The 16612-nt window shown below is 39.1% G+C and overlaps 1 protein-coding gene across 1 annotated transcript in view; it reads right to left on the bottom strand.

Moving 5' to 3' along the window:
• LOC111867464 (ubiquilin-2) overlaps window positions 1-15130 on the bottom strand; it is a 19853-nt gene extending 4723 nt beyond the window's left edge. The window contains exons 1-8 of the mRNA XM_023857357.2: window positions 15009-15130; window positions 13575-13773; window positions 10563-10804; window positions 8630-8768; window positions 6710-6829; window positions 5023-5324; window positions 3398-3552; window positions 1496-1745 (exon numbers count right to left, since the gene is read on the bottom strand). Coding sequence (XP_023713125.1) covers window positions 1496-1745; window positions 3398-3552; window positions 5023-5324; window positions 6710-6829; window positions 8630-8768; window positions 10563-10804; window positions 13575-13773; window positions 15009-15110 — 1509 coding nt within the window. The 5' untranslated portion in view covers window positions 15111-15130. The remainder of the gene's footprint in view (window positions 1-1495; window positions 1746-3397; window positions 3553-5022; window positions 5325-6709; window positions 6830-8629; window positions 8769-10562; window positions 10805-13574; window positions 13774-15008) is intronic.
• Window positions 15131-16612: the final 1482 nt, after the last annotated feature.

The following is a 16612-nucleotide window of genomic DNA, read 5'->3' as shown; positions in this document are numbered from 1 at the left end:
CCACAAAAAAAAAAAAAAAATAGGAGACTACCACAGTGACATGAACTACACCAATTATGAAAAATGGTTAAAGGAGCGACTTATTCCTAACCTTCCCCCAAATTCTGTCCTTGTCATTGATAATGCTCCCTACCATAATGTACAACTAAAGAGAGCCCCTAACTCAAATTCATGAAGGGAGTTTATGATATCCTGGCTAAAATATCACCTTCCACCTATTACCTTCAATAACACTGATTTTTCATCATTGTGGAATCCAGTCAATATGATCCTACCACTCAAGCCGAAATACCTTTCCTACAGAATAGATGGACTCTTTGTAGAACACAATCACAATAATTTACGACTCCCTCCATATCACCCAGAACTCAACCCAATTGAGTTAATATGGGCCACTGTAAAAAATTGGGTTGTTCAAAACAATACCACATTTAAGATGGATGACATCTTTAAACTGGCAGACTAAAAATTGGCTTCCATAACTGCAGAAGAATGGCAACGTAGGTGCCAACATGTAAGGAACACTGAGCGACAATTAATGGCACGGGAAGGCCTTCTGGATGCAGGACGGGAGTTCGTCTTCCATGTTGGCGGTGATAGTGATGACAGTTCTGATAGCTCCGATTCATCTGGTGGTGACAAGGAAGGGCAGGCACGTGGAGATGATATCTATGTGGACATTGCCGGTGTTGCCCCTTTAGAATAGACCTGTGTAATATGTAAATAAACTCTTCATGTATATAACAGTGAAAAGTGTATAATAGTGTATAGTACATAATAGTCTGCCATTCTGAACTTAAAACTTAACATCGGATGTGTGAACATCATCGAGACTAAACCGCCAACACTATGCAACACAATGAGGTAAGAAGTTATTTCCTTTTGAGAACGCCTGTACTGCATTTCCCTCCACACCTGTCAGCATGCTGGAGCTCTCCCCACCACTACCAATAGTTCTCCTACTCCGCGTCGGAGGACTGTCATTTCTAAATACCCAGGCTTTACGTTCTTTTTAATTCTGTCTTTAAAAATTAAATATTTCTATTTGTGGCCATGAGGTATTCCAATATTCTGCCTCGCTGCAAGACATCCAAGATATGACAAACAGTATTACAATGAAACCCTTACTTAAGGCTTCTTTCAGAACCAGGGGATTTTAACACTATACCGAGAAAATCTAAGTGGACAAAATTTAGCACTGAGTTTATTCACCTGAGATCATTAAAATAAAATGTGAAATGATGGAAAACATACTATAAAATGATATGGTATGATTCCAGCATTTGCCTGGAGGGATTGAGGAAAATCCTGAAATCCTTGGTCAGGATAACTGGTCACTAGTTCAAAATTCAAACATCAGGCACCCTGAGTATGAATCAGGAGCGTTAATCTCTAATTGGCTAATCCAAATCAAGGGTGTGTGTATATGAAGCGAGGAAAATAAAATGCAATAATTTTACAGCAAAATAAGGCAGTCAGTATAATAAATACATACCATTCTGGCCATAAACTGGGAGAACACATCCTGCTGAGGATTGGAGGTCTGTGAAGGAGCACTTCCTGTACCTGCTGTTGTAGAGGTTGTGGTGGTGGTTGTAGGTGTAGAAGAGGCTGTTGTCTCAGTACCAGGACTTGCTGGTGCATCTGTGCCTTGTGTGGCATTTGGTGTTACTGGTGCTGCTGGAGAGGCTGGGGTTGTGCCTGGCCCCCCTCCACCAAACGGAGGCAAAGGTCCTAGTCCCATACTATAACATTTGGTAGCACAAGCATGCAAAATAGATGTGCATTTCACTGGCCATACACTGACATGTAATTTTAAGACTTTGTTCCTTCATAACCAGTCAAATGCTGGGTCAGAGATGAAGCAGCAGCTTACACCAGGAATGTGTTATTATGCTGCCTGATCAGCACTATCACACACCTCGGGAAGTGGTGTTAGATTGAGTATGGTGCAGTGGCAGAATGACAATTAGAAGGGGAAAATAAAAGAAATTCATTGAAAGACCTGCTCATGTCCCTTTGTTCTCCAAGAATCTCATGTCAAATTACAAAGGCTCGAATTGCAACATTTATACAAAATTCATCAATTTTCCAAGAGCATAAATCTGTGTCAAACAATCTGTAAAGCAAAACCTAATTTATACAGGTTGGGGCAACACTGACTCGTCATTTTTAAGTGTGCAAAAACTGTGCATAAATTCCTGCGCATACGCTATAATGCACTGCATGTTTATGTACCAAATATCAGAAGGGTACATTATTATTTTATCAGAAGGAAGAAAGACATATCACAACCAAAATGCTCCTGCCATTTAGTTTCAAGAGTTTACAATAATGTAACAGATTTGGTCAGTGTGTTGCCAGGCAACAGTTCTGTAAACACAGTCTAACACACAACAGTAGAGGAAGCTTTGTTTTCTGTGTCCGAGGTGACACACAACAGTAGGTAGCAGTCACATGATGTGTTTGCTGTATGTCCACACAGCAGACGTCAATGGACTGGCTGGATAGTGATCACACAATATTTGCTTACTGTCTGCAGCCATGTAAGTATGAGTGACAGAATTCCTTCAGGGCAGTTATAAGTTACGAATGAGTAGCAGTGGTAGAAGAATGCAAACAAACGGACAGCAGTAAGCTGGAGGAGTAGAGAAGAATACAAGACGTCAGCCTGCGAAGGTTTTAACGAGTGACCTGATGACTTTATGTGTGCTACAGTGCAGTGGTTTTTTGGAGTGTGTGATTTAGGGAGACTTCTATAGTTCCTGTGTTATAAATCCGCGAAGACTAGTGGAGATAGACTGAAGAGAGTAGCGAGGAATGCTTTGTAGTGTGAAAATCGTAACAGTGTAATAATTAACTGTAGTTATGTCCTGTTAATAGTCAATAAATCCAATTACCAATCCAAACCCACATCTTTAGTCACTGTGACATATGACAATATTAAGAACAGGGACTTATAACTTATAAAACGTACAGGAAAACTTGCCTCTCACTACTAAGGCAGGATAATACTATATACCATGGGGGCTTAAAAAGTATCTTACACATAAAATATTTTCAATCTTATGTTTTTAAGTGAATATATGATTTCAAGAGCCTAGGCTTAGGGGCTGGTTACTGGAAACTTTCCATACACAATGCATTGCGCACATTTCTTATCTATTTTCTGCTGGAAGATTTCCAGCACTGTAATTTTACTGTACATGTCCACTGTTGGAAATTTTCTTCCACCACCTACAAATTTATCTTTCCTCTTTACATTCTTCAACAACAGACGACAGGGATTTCATATCTTCCCACATCAGTACTTCCTTTTTCAAATTTTTGTGTAAATTATGTTGTAGCTGGTAGGAGTGAAGTTAGAAATAAAATGGATGGGAAATGGTTAACTTACCTATTTACTAATCCTGGAGCCACATTACGCAACTGTTCCACTCCTTGCTGAATCTGCATCAATGCTCCTAAAGCCTGTGGATTCGACATCAGGTTGTGAACCTCAGGATTCTGTAACTGCTGTAGGAAGTTGGGCAACATCAACCTAATTTGCTCCTGAAAAATAATACATGATTCAATCTCACAAACTGGAGAACTGTAATAATTCTGTACATACATAGTGTTCAGATCAGTAACAGAGGTAGGGCGAAGCTGTACTTGTGCTTATCTGTTGATGGTGTATAGAGAAGCGGATGTATAGCTTACTACATTCTTACTTTCAGCATTCTCAGAGACAGCAGTCACCAGAAATGCAGTGAAGACCGGTATTTAGTTTCAATGTCTAGGTCACTTCATCTTTGGCAGCATATCTTGAAGAGTTCAGTCATCACCAACTTTCCAGCTTTTATCTCTTGAAAATACACCAGCTATCTCTTTACTTACTCTCTCACTCATGGAGCTGAGCCCTTCTTGAGAAGCCTCTAGCTGTGCAGCTACTCAAGAGCTTCCCAGAATTTTATGGAACGTGGAGGTTCATTACCATATTCATAAGAGCCCTCCACTGGTCATTATCCTAAGCCAGATCAATCCAATCCATCCCATTCTCTCTCTCTCTCTCTCTAAGATTAATTTTAATATTGTCCACCCACCTACGCCTTGGTCTTCCCAGTGGTCTCTTTCCATCTGGCTTTCCCAACAATATCGTATATGCATTCCTCTCCTTTCCCATTCGTGCTACATACCATACCTATCTCATCCTCCCTGACTTGATCATTCTAATTATACTTGGAGAAGAGTAAAAGTTATGAAGCTCCTGATTATGCAGTTTTTCTCCAACCTCCTGTCACTACATCTCTCTTCTGTCTGAATATTCTCAAACACCCTCAGTCTATATTCCTCTCTTAATGTCAGAGACCAATTTCATACACACATACAGAACTACAGGCAAAATTATAGTTTTGTATATTCTAATTTTTGTGTTTTTTGGACAGCAGATGAGAACCAGCTATATCTTACTCTGAGTATAATCATAAATAAAACCATATCAGCTGAGGACACCAAAACCTTTTACTTCACGATTAAAACAGGTGTAAATCTTTGAGCAGCGTCCAATCATCATTCTACATGGAACAATCTGACAATTAACCTTTCATCTCCATTATTAATTTTTCTACCTGAAATTTAAAATTCCTCACCTCAAAGACAAAGTACTGGAAGTATAACATTCATGTTGAGGCCCACATAAAAGAATACGTACTTCTGGGATGTGATTTAGTGTCATTTGATAGATGTGAAACTATGTTTCGAGATACTGGCAGCCTCGATCTTCTACTCTGAAGCTGCAAACAGGTTTATTTTTTAACTGTTGGTACACCTCTACCAAACTATATGGCACTGCATCCCAGAAGAGTAATAATCTTGCTACCACCATGGAAACCTCAAATCTTATGACCTAATTAAAACCCAAACATAGGCGCACACAGTTCATGGACCACATATCACTGTTCTAAACATAAAAGTTTCTCAGTATAGAAAATTCCCTGGAAGGAAAACAAACTCTGTGGTTCTCATTTCCTCAGTACTCACCTGCAGAGCTGGAGTATCAGCAAACAAGGGATTGCTATTCACAACCTGGGCAGCCATATTTGGATCAGCTGCAAATGCTTGCAACATCGACTGTGTGTATGGAGCAGAAAGCATATTTTGCATCAGCTGTGGATTTTCCATCATCTGCTGCATGAGACTTTGCATCCCAGGAGAGTTGAGAAGCCCAGATGGGCGAGTACTAGCACTTCTACCACCTGTCCCACCAGTTTCACCCCCAGCAGCTGACCAAGGATTTGGAAGAGGATCACGATTTTCCTGCCCTTGCTGTGGGTTTGTACCATCTGAAAAGTTTACTGATTTGTTTACTTGATTTTGGAATTAAAATAGTCCAATTCTGATTCTTACTTTCTGGGAATAAGGGTACATGTTTGTCTCCCAATATCATCCACACACAACAAATTCTAGGGGAGGGAATCAGTTTTACAAAATCATTTTCATTCTCGACCCAGTACCTAGGGGAAATGCAATATGACTATTCTGTTACTAGAAAATTACGTTTTACAAAGACTTTTGATTAAAGACACAGAATATGCACCCTGACACATATTGAAACATTTAGAAAAATAGATAAATAATGTTATTTCAGCTATATGCAAATACTAGATTTATATGTGATTGGGGTCAAAACAATACTCTTATCTGGTGACTAATTTCACACTCAGCATTTTGCAGTATCTTCTGGAGTTTTGATAATCACCCTTGACTCTGAGCAGAATATCTGGTCATGAGTATTTGTGGAATGCTTTGTCCTTTTATATTTTTATTTTATTTATAATGTATTTAATGCCACTGTCAGTAACTCAAGACTACAGAGTGCTAAGTGGATGAACAACAGTGAATACTGAATTAAATAGAATGTGAAAGGAAGTTTCTGGGCCTAATTTAAGGTGTTAACCCACAATTTGCCTAAAAGAACAAGGGAACTTAATGAATAATCTCAGGCAGGATAGGTCCTGTCCCCAGATACTTTGCATACTCAAAGAAGCTCGTGGTTCCGGTTCTGTAGTATGTCTACCTCTTTCTAGTGCTTGCTACACTGACAGCATGATGTGTGAAGTGTAGCACATAATAAACTACAAAAACAGACTCCATGGCCTTTAGTCTGCAAGTGAATTACACCAACCAAGTGACTTCCGCTTGTTGCCAAAGTGAATGCCAACTTTAGTGGATAGAGGGTGTCACATGGTCAGTGCTATGGATTCCCACAGCCGTTAATCACAGTTTTCTAGACCGGAGCCACTACTTTTCCATTCAGGTAACTCTTCAATTATCCTCACAAGGCTGAGTGGACCCCGTTCCATACCCACTACTTCTCAGAAAATCTGGTAGCGCCGGGAATCGAACCCGGGACGTCTGGATCTGTAGCCAGGAAGACCATTAGACCACAGAAGCTGTCTACATACAATAAATCTAAAAAAATATTAAAAACTACAAGCTTAAAACATTTTGAAATAGTGACATATGTTTTAGAAAAAAAATCAAGACAATTCTTTGTTTTTTTCAACTATGAATACTGGGAGATTGCCTTGCATTCCATTTAAGTAAATACTTGGGCAACAGGTTTGGTAAATATAGGTCAAAGACAATAGCATATATAAAAAAATATAAAGAACACATCTGTAGAACAGTTACGTCATTGAATCTATACGTGAGATGTATTTCATACCAGCGTTACTACCACTCTCCACCAGTCCTGCAAATGGGTTTCTTCCAAACTGTTCACTGGCTGCACTTAACATTGGTTCCTGAATGTCTCTGTACATCCGCTGAAGAGCATTATAACCACCTGTAAACAACCACAAGTGGTTCTAAAAATGGGATGTAAATATCCCTCTCTTACCACCTCTTGGATTCTAGGTCATGATTGCTATCTATCTTCCTATTTTTAACACATATAATCATTTTATTTATTTACAGTTTATCTGACAATGTTTTCAATAGCTTAGATGATACAATATCGGAATGACTTGATTATTATTAAATAATGAAGCGGGGAGGATATGGAAGGACATGGTCATGCCCTAATTTAAGGTATGATCCTGGTACTTTGTATGGAGGGACTGAAGAAAATCTGTCACGATAACTGTTCTCTGTGCCAAGATTTTAAACTAGAACAATGTTACTATAAAGATGGAACGATGCCCACTCAACCACAAACATTTCGTCACATGTAGGATTTGAGGTTCTAACAACAGTGGTTATGAAAAGTACTACCTTCTGAGATACACCGCCACATAATCTGCCGAAAGCCAACTGATACTTTGGAGGAAAACATCGCCTCCACCTTCAGCTTATTCTTTGACAACTAAAGATGGAGGTAGTGTGTTCCTCCAAAATGTTGGTTAACTTTCAAAGAACTACATGGTATTTATCACCAACCCTCCACTTATTGTAGCCCCACTTCTGTGACTGCTCCATATTTTATGAGTCTCAGCTTGCACTGCCCCTACCTCCCGATCACTCCTTGGTTGTCACTCTGTTCACCTTCCACTCCTTGTCGCTGAATGGGCATGTATTTGGGAAAGTAGGGAGTGATTGTTGGGTGCCAGTAAGCGTACGTGCATAGCTTACAATGAGGACAAGGTCTTCTCAGGTGAGTTATCTGGGTTAGTGCGTCTACTCAGGTATTGGTAGAGATGAGCTCTAGCCTTAGGTTGTATCTGGCCTCACTCTGGCAGGACACGAAGAAACTTATGCTGATAACTTTGCATGAACACCATCAAAGTTTTATGCAAGGTTTTTTTATGTCTACTTTTGAGTTCTTGTGCCAAATTAGTTATTTAACCTGTTTAATGATCACTCCTTAATATTGTTTGTCCCTGTATCACTTCAATTTTTTGACAACTTACTTCATTTTTTCTAGTACTTGTATAAAATTTAAAAATGCACAAGTTTGGAACACGACTAACTTTGGTGAATGAGCTCCCTGAAGCAATGAGCTTCTTTGAGCCAAAACTTTCAAGTGCAAGCTCCTCCCTGAAACAGGCCTTACTGGTCCAGTTCAAAATTTGGGAGTTCACCAGATATTTATATTTCACAATGATACAGTTTTGCTGTGTGAATTTTGGCCTTAGCAGCTTGATGTATAATCAGTTTGGCTTGGGTCCTTGGCTGATCCACTTATTTATAGCTTGCACTAACTGTCAAATCTCAGATTACCAAAGACACACCACTGTAGCTAGAACAATGTAACAAATGCTACATCCTGTCCACACAGCAAAAATGAGCTTTGTGAATGTAAAAATGTGACTGTCTGCTCACTCTTTACTTACAGCTTGTACTTAATTGCTCTTAATTAATGTAATTTATATTAACACTAAGTCCAGTGAACTAACCCATAATATACTACACAATTCAACAATTAAGTCACCCACGATAAAGAATGTTTCTTGCAGAGTCCATACCAATTAAACTGTTTTTATGAAAACTGAAGGCTCATAGCCATATTCAGAAACACCCTCTACTGAATCCTATCCTGAGATAATTAAGTCAAGGCATCAATTAGGGCATAATTTTTCAAGGTAAAAGTACAACTGTCCCTGCACTTAAGCAAACACACTATAAAGACATATCAAATATAACTTACCAGGAATAGATTCCAAATTAGAAATGGCACGATCATGATTTCTCATCAATTCTTGTAGCATGGAAGGGTTACGAGCCAACTCCATAGTTTGTCGCAGAAGATCTGGGTTGTTTAGCATATGGCTTATCTCAGGGTTTCTCTATAAACATGTAATACGACAAAATTAATTTCCACTTTCAAGTAATGTGATTGGGGCTTAAGAGCCTAATGCTTTTATGGAATAGTAATAGGAGCAATCGACCTAGTCTTGTACGGAACACAAAATGAACTTTGAACTTCTGTACTGCCCACAATTCTCGTGCAACAGAAAGCAAACTTTCACCATTCCTCTTCCCTTATGCATTTATCGTTCAAAACATGATCTCATATACTGCTAACTTGAATTTACTGTACTTGTTTATATGGACTGAAATATAGTAAATGTTAGACAGACCATTTTGTCATCCCATCTCCACTGAAACAGTATGAGAATGTCATAATGGCAAACACACACTGCTGTTCTTAGACCGACGATACAAGGCAGTTCAAATATGACCGGGACTGATTTTTTTTTAAATCCATAATTTCCGAACACTTACTTGCACATGTCATCTTCAACGTACACCCCTCCGGAGTCAACACATTTTTTCCAATGTTCTGGAAGCGTTCTGATGCCCTTTTCAAAAAAAGGCTTGTGGTTTGCGGTGTATCCACTCCCGAACAGACTGGATGACGGCATCGTTGTCCACAAACCGCATGCCTTGCAAGTCTCATTTGAGCCTTCCAAACAGGTTGAAATCACTTGGGGCCAAATCAGAGGGTTTCCCTTGTTATTTTAGCCGTATGGGGGCGTGCACTGTCTTGAAGGAAGGCTACCTGCTTTCCACCTGTCTTCCACTTGGATCGGATCTTTTCCTTCACGTCTGTTGCCAGGAGATCTGAGTAATAAGCTGCATTGACTGTTCTGGCATCTGTCAGAAAGTCTACGTGGATAAGCCCCTGCCAGTCCCAGAAGAACGTTGCCATCACTTTTCCTGCCGAACGGCTCCTCTGCGCTCTCTTGGGTTGGGAGAACTGGTATGCCACCACTTGCGTGATGACTGCTGGGACTCAGGAATGAAATAGTGCACACATGTTTCATTGGTGGTCACTACAGACTTAAAAAATGCATTACCTTCGTCTTCAAACTGTTTTAGGAGATGACTGGCAGCTTGCATCCGCACCATTTTGTTCACGTCCGTCAAAGTGCGTGGTACCCACCGTGCATTCACCCTGCGATAGTGCAGGTAGTATTTCACAATGTCTTCTACACTGCCAACACTGATGGACAGCACCAATCCAAGTTCATTGATAGTGATGTGCCTATTTTCACGAATAAGCATGTCTGCACGAATACTGTTTGGCTCGGTGACGGATGTTTGAGGCCGACGATCATGTGGTTCATTCTCTATGCGCTCTCTGCCCTCTCTGAAGCACTTACACCACTCGAACACACGGATTGGTGAGAGACACTCTTCCCCATACTGTTGTTGGAGTTTGTGGTGAATTTCAGGGGATGAGACATTTTCTCCAAGGGATTTGCTCACAATGCGTTGTTCCACGCTCCGCAGTGCCTTCTGTTCGCTCATCACTCTAGCTACCCCCAGAGGACTGAAGAGGTTCTAACCCAAACAGGAGGGAGGGTGTAGGTTGTAGCTACATTCTCTCAAGGTCACACAGTTGCTGCACAGTGCTGCTTGTTTACACACAAATCAGTCCTGGTTATGTTTGAACCACCTTGTATAATGACACTCTGTATCATTCACAATCATCAAGAGATTACTCAGTGTGAACTATTATAATTCTACTGATCTAAAGTCAAGCAGAAAAATTGAATGAAACCATCTCCAACTGAAAGAAACAAAAAGTCTTATTATGTGGATATGTTTATAAATTCGCTCTTAAGAATAATTACCTCCATAAGTTCTTGCATTTGTGGATTAGATGTGATAAGATTTCGCATATTTTCAGGGTCATTCATCAATCGCTGTACCAAGGGATTATCTAGAACCTGCCGCATCATATCTGGATTTCCCAGCAGTTCTCTCTGCATGCGTTGCTGGAGTTCCATGAAGTTGGCAGAACCCATTCCAAGACTCTCCAAACCTGCCAGACCACCCAGCGAGCCAAGACCAAAGGGTGTTGCACTAATGTCCGCTATAGAAAGAAAAGCAAGTAGTCCACAAGCGTTTCCCAACATTCACACTACTTTCTTTATACGCACAAAAAAAAAATGAACTCCATGGTTTTAGTCTGCAAGCAAACTACACCAACGTGGTCAGCACAACAAATCCGCACGGCCGTTACTCTCAGTTTTCTAGACCAGAGCCACTATTTTCTTTATACACAGTGGTAAAAAGTTATGTACATCACACTATTAATTTACTTGACACCAATAACATTGCCAGTAGGTGTCTTATGGCCATGAAATCAACACTGTACACATATGTATACATTTGCACGTTTTGCACATTATCTTTTTGTGTGAAATGCAAACGGACAGTATGACTTGTGCAACTTTTTGATCACTCTGTATGATATTTAAATTTAATAAATGAAGTACTGTAATGTGCCTTATCTATGATGTCAGAAACCAATAAGTATGAGTGTGATAATTTAAATGATGCTGTGGAGATGATGTTACAGCATGAATTTGTTGCATGCCTAGGGACAAAGTATATATACAAATGGAAAGGATGATCTGATGAAAGCGTTTGTAACCAGCATAGAAACAGAAACATTACAATCCATCATGTTACACTGCATTACTACAACAGCCAATGATAAACTCTGAATAAATTTAAAATTATTTTAAAAAGCGATGATTATCACTTCTACGAAGACTCAGCAGTGCATTATCAGCAGAAATCTTCAGCAAATTCTTACTACAACCATTCTGAACCTGCTTAATTAAGATTTTGAATTTGTAAATTTTAACCAAAGAAATGTGAAATAAAGAAATTTTAAACAGCAAAGTACCTTCAGAGTGAAACTATGAAATAAAACAGACATATTAATACTATCGTAAACTTTGGAATGGATGATTTTATATTTCAATATTTTATTCCCCTGATTGCCAGAAGGTAAGAACAATTTATGATGTTCCTTCATACAAGAATGAATGTATCCACGATGTGTACAAAGTTTGACATGATGTGCGCATGCATGCATGGACGCACATATACACACACATAAACATATGAAATCCAATGAAAAATAAAAAGGTAACAACATGGTCCATACGACAGATGATACCTGACTCCAAAGTTCCTTAAACATTCAACAGTCAGCTGCCTTTATAGAATCCTAACATCCACCAATGTACACAGTGGACTCTATCATGACTCAGCAGAATTCTATATACTTCTTAAAAATCCTTTTTAATATTATCCAGCCATGAATACCTGCATTTGCAAGTAGTCTGTTCCCCTTAAGTTTTCCGAACACAGCCTGACATGTATTTCTCATTTCATTAATAAGGTAAAGATAAGTAAATCCCTGCGCTTAATTACTGGTATGCACTGTTCCATGTGAATGTATAGGGGAGTGGAGGTATAATACACATGCTTAACCTTAGCACTTCAGAGAAAATGTAGGGTCAGCTACAAACCCTGGATCTTTAACCACCTTGTGTGAACTACACAGTAAATTCCTATCCCAGCTGAGAATCAAATTACTGACATCTAGCTCTTGCTAATTACCTACATAAGCAACCCTTCTCATTTCACCAATATATGCTAGAAACGGTTCCCACCGAATCCTTAATCACTTAACCTTTATCACCTAGAATGAAGAATTTCAAATACCCCGATACCAAAGGCACAGTCCTGAAAACTGAACTTCCAGGGTGCCACAGCCTCAAGTTTCAGGTTAGCAGAAATGGGCATAAATCATGAAATGAAGCCATTCTTGTTACCTAATAATGTTTACACTTGATTCAGAAATAAACAACAGACAGATTGTGAGATGTGTATACTTCATGAAGCTGATGTTTCCACCTAAGAGATAAAAAAATGAAGGAAGCTGTAAGAACTTATGTTTCATTATTTTTACAACATGTGTCAGGGCAGAATACAGCCACTCAAAACCACCAGGTGCTGCCCTGAATTGACTACAGCCCGGCTTAACACTACGCTCGGCCAGAGCATATGCCATTACAATAGTGCAATGATAGACCAAAGAGATTAACAGTGTAAGGAAAGGAGTACAAATTCTGAAGCTCCTCATTATGTATTCTTCTCCAGTCCACTGTTATGTCTTCCTTTTTACACCAAATGTCTTTCCCTGGCCTTTTAGTAAAATTATAGTCATGCACAAAGTGTTCATTGTGCAGGCTTATTAGATATCAGGGAGTTTCTCAGAATGTTGTATCAGCAGACATTGTGAGATCCCCCACAAAATTGAGGTCATTCATTCAGCAATCACCTGATCAGTGAGTCAGTCAGTGTTACACCATCGAGTGTCATAGAAGCTTCTTTCTATTGTGCTCTGTTCTGTTTTTTTGTGGCTGGTGTGAGATCCATTTCTGTTTCAAAGAATTTGGACATGCCTCACAGCAGACGGCAGAAATTTTCAAAACCTTCTATGATGGTGAGTACAATATTAATTACTATATTTGATTAATAATTAAGGAAAAAAGTAAACAATGCGTGCTAGCACTTGCAGCCATACGGCAGCATTTTTCTCAGCAAGTGACACAGCCCCTTCACAGGAAACTGCCAACAGTAAAATCAATGCCCAATGAGCCTACACTCTCAACATGGTGTATATTTTTGATACAAATAAGATAATCTAGCCACTTACCAAGATCCACTTGCCCACATATTTAGATGAAGGCTAACTATGTACTTGCTACTGTTATCTGTTGTCTGACATGTGACCAAGGCATTTCCTGGGGTGAAGTAATAATATTAAAAAGAAATATTACCTGGTGCTCTTGGTTGTGGCCCCGAACCTGTCTGATCGTTAGATGTTCGGGAGCTAGTCTTAATCACAAGATGCACAGTCAGCCCATCCTTAATATTATGAGTTTGTAAAGTTTCATGATCTTTCATAATTTTCCCAGCAAAAATCAAACATAACTGATCAGGTTCAGCACTGAATTTTTTTGCAACCAGTTCCTTAAACTGTAAGAAAAAGAAAATATCAAAAGACACTGAGATAACCAAGACTATCTAATAACTCACTTAGCAATCTGCAAAAGGACGTAATAGGTGGAACACAATTGGTTGATTATATTATTTACTACTATAACCGGGCTGTTATTTGTAAGGACAGAATGTGAATGTTAACAGAAAGGGGAATGTAAGGCCATAGTAAAGAAAAAGACAAAGAGGGAAGGGACTTCTCTCCAAAGAGAAAATAAAATAAAAAATTATTTTGACTACACAGTCATACAATTTTTAATTTAATGTTAACCCTCACACACGTATTATGAAATTCAATTTCCAACTTAGCTTTTGTCATTCTGTGCATCTGAATGCTGGAATAATACATTAAAATAGGAATGCTATCCTCCTTATATATTATTCAGTATCTTATGATCTTATTTCTCATTTGTTCTATAAAATCTCAGCAGTTGAAACAACATAGTTAAACAATCCACAACTCAATGGGCAGATTTTGCTCAAAGAACTGAAGAAAGCTATGAAAACAGTATCTGGATAGCTGCTGCCATTGGAATTTGCACTATAACAATCCCTCCGCCTCAAGCCTCTCAACATACAGCATAATGCTAATACAACATCAAGCAATTAAAATACAATGAAACATTACTTATACATTTCTACTGGCAAGCTTATGGCATGTAAAACTCTGTTTTATGTTGTTACAATTCAATTTTTAGGCCCACAATTCTTAGAAAATTACGACAAATTATGCAACAAAGGGTGTAATAAGTTTCTGGTCTCATTTATATACACACACTCAAAAACTGTACTTAAAGTACCCGAATTGACTACAAATAATAATGAAGGTACAAACTGTACAACTTCTGTGGCTGTGCAATGATAGAAAACTATAAACGAAATATATACATTAAAATAAAATGATAAATATTTCAAGCAGTGTCATTAGGTTATGTTGCGTCTTCCATCGTGTACGAAGGTACGATGGGCTTCGACTTATTTCTAACTGCAAATTAACAAGCACCATGAGACCTATTATTTTATATTTTAAAACAGGGATCACACAACTGTCAAAACTATTAAAAAGGTGCTGTGATCTCTGTTACATGACAATATAACACCAATGAAAAACACTTCGTTTTGGCAGATTGCAAAGTGGCTTCGTCATCAACTTGTTGTATCACAAAATTTAGAGTATAAAGTATCAGACTATATATACTAACACCCATACATACATCTTTTATTGACGCATTTTCCTCTACTTCGATAGTCTGTTTTTCCTTCGGTGTTTTTACAGTAAGATTAATTTTCTTCGAACTATCCTGACCTTCCGCCATTTTGGAAAAGCGGGATGACTCGGTACTGTGTGTGAGTTCAGAATTCCTGAGGAGCTTACTGTTCACCGAGTATGAAACACAGGTCTATGGAAAACAACCTCAGTTTATTGTAGGGAAATGTAAACGTAGTTAGTTGTATTTGCAGACACCACGGACCACACAGTTACATACTGAATACCAGGCATAGTTCCGAAATATAGTCTTGTTAGCAGTTTCTGGCTTTGCTGTCATCCATTTATTATTTAACGACACTTTCAGCATCGAGACTACATAGCGTCCGACGGTAGAATGACAGAATAAGGACGGGGGCACACCGAGGAAACTGACAACCGCAACGCAATCGAAATTTCTGAGAACTGTTATCAGACTGAGTTGAACACATGTTACTAAATGGAGCAGCGCAAATGGAGGAAACGGCAATGCAACTCGCGGAAAGACTCAGAAACTCAAATTCCAGGCACCGAGAATGCCAGTCCTCTGGCAATTGCGTTGCCGCGTGGTGTCCTAGTGTCAGCTGTACTATAACGTGCGTCAGTGATTCATTTGTTTCTGACGATGGCACGAAAGGATTACGAAGCTGCTAATTTTGTTTTTGTGCAGTTAACTGAGCAAAATCCTGGTATATATGATAAATTCCACCCAGACTATGCTAGGCAAGACAAAATAAATTTGACTAGGGAAAGAATTTCTCATGAGACGATGGAGTCTGGATCCAGGTTAAGTTCCTTCGAGACAATATAAGCACCTCAGTTTAAATTGTCACAGAAGAATGGATGCACCCAATGTTTTCTTTTCCTAATATTGTGTTTTACCATCCTGTTGCATTAATATATCATTTATTTCATATACATTTCCGTCTCAAATGCAACTTATTGTATAGTCACCCTTCTTCCACATTAGATGGTTCGACTGTATATGGCCATCATCAGATGCCTTCTACTTTATCTTCCTTATTGCACTGTATGTCAAGTTTACATTAACCACCTTAAAATTTGCCCCTAAGTTCTAAGGAGACACGGGAACAAATCTCAGCCAGGATAACTCACCTCCAGGTCGAGATTCGAACTCGGTACTATCCATTTACGGGGCAGGAGTAACAGCAGTCACAGTGTGACGTCTGTGTTCTTTTATGAACGTAAAATGTACAGTTCTTTCTGGGCTAAATTAAGCACTACTCTGGGAATGCATATGGGGAAAGGAGGCATATCTCCATGCATTCCTAACCGCTGCGCTAGATGAAGGTTAGTGGTCAGCTCCGTGCTGGCAGTTTTATTTTCTGGAATGGCTGGATAGCCGATCTTGATGCTTTGGAAGAGAGAAAAATCTATGCCTCAGCCGGAAATCGAATCTTGAATTCTCTGTCGTCTATTTTTTTGATTAGTTAGTTAGTAAGAATCTCTGCTGCACAAGTGATATGGCTGAAAAATTATTTATTGCTATTAATGTGAACAGGAGATTCCGATGGGGAAGGGGGGTAGAGGAGGGGTGCGTAGGTCGCATAG

The sequence above is a fragment of the Cryptotermes secundus genome, unplaced genomic scaffold, assembly GCF_002891405.2.
Source record: "Cryptotermes secundus unplaced genomic scaffold, Csec_1.0 scaffold812, whole genome shotgun sequence".
Classification (NCBI taxonomy): Eukaryota; Metazoa; Arthropoda; class Insecta; order Blattodea; family Kalotermitidae; genus Cryptotermes; species Cryptotermes secundus.
This window is presented reverse-complemented; position numbering and strand designations above follow the sequence as displayed.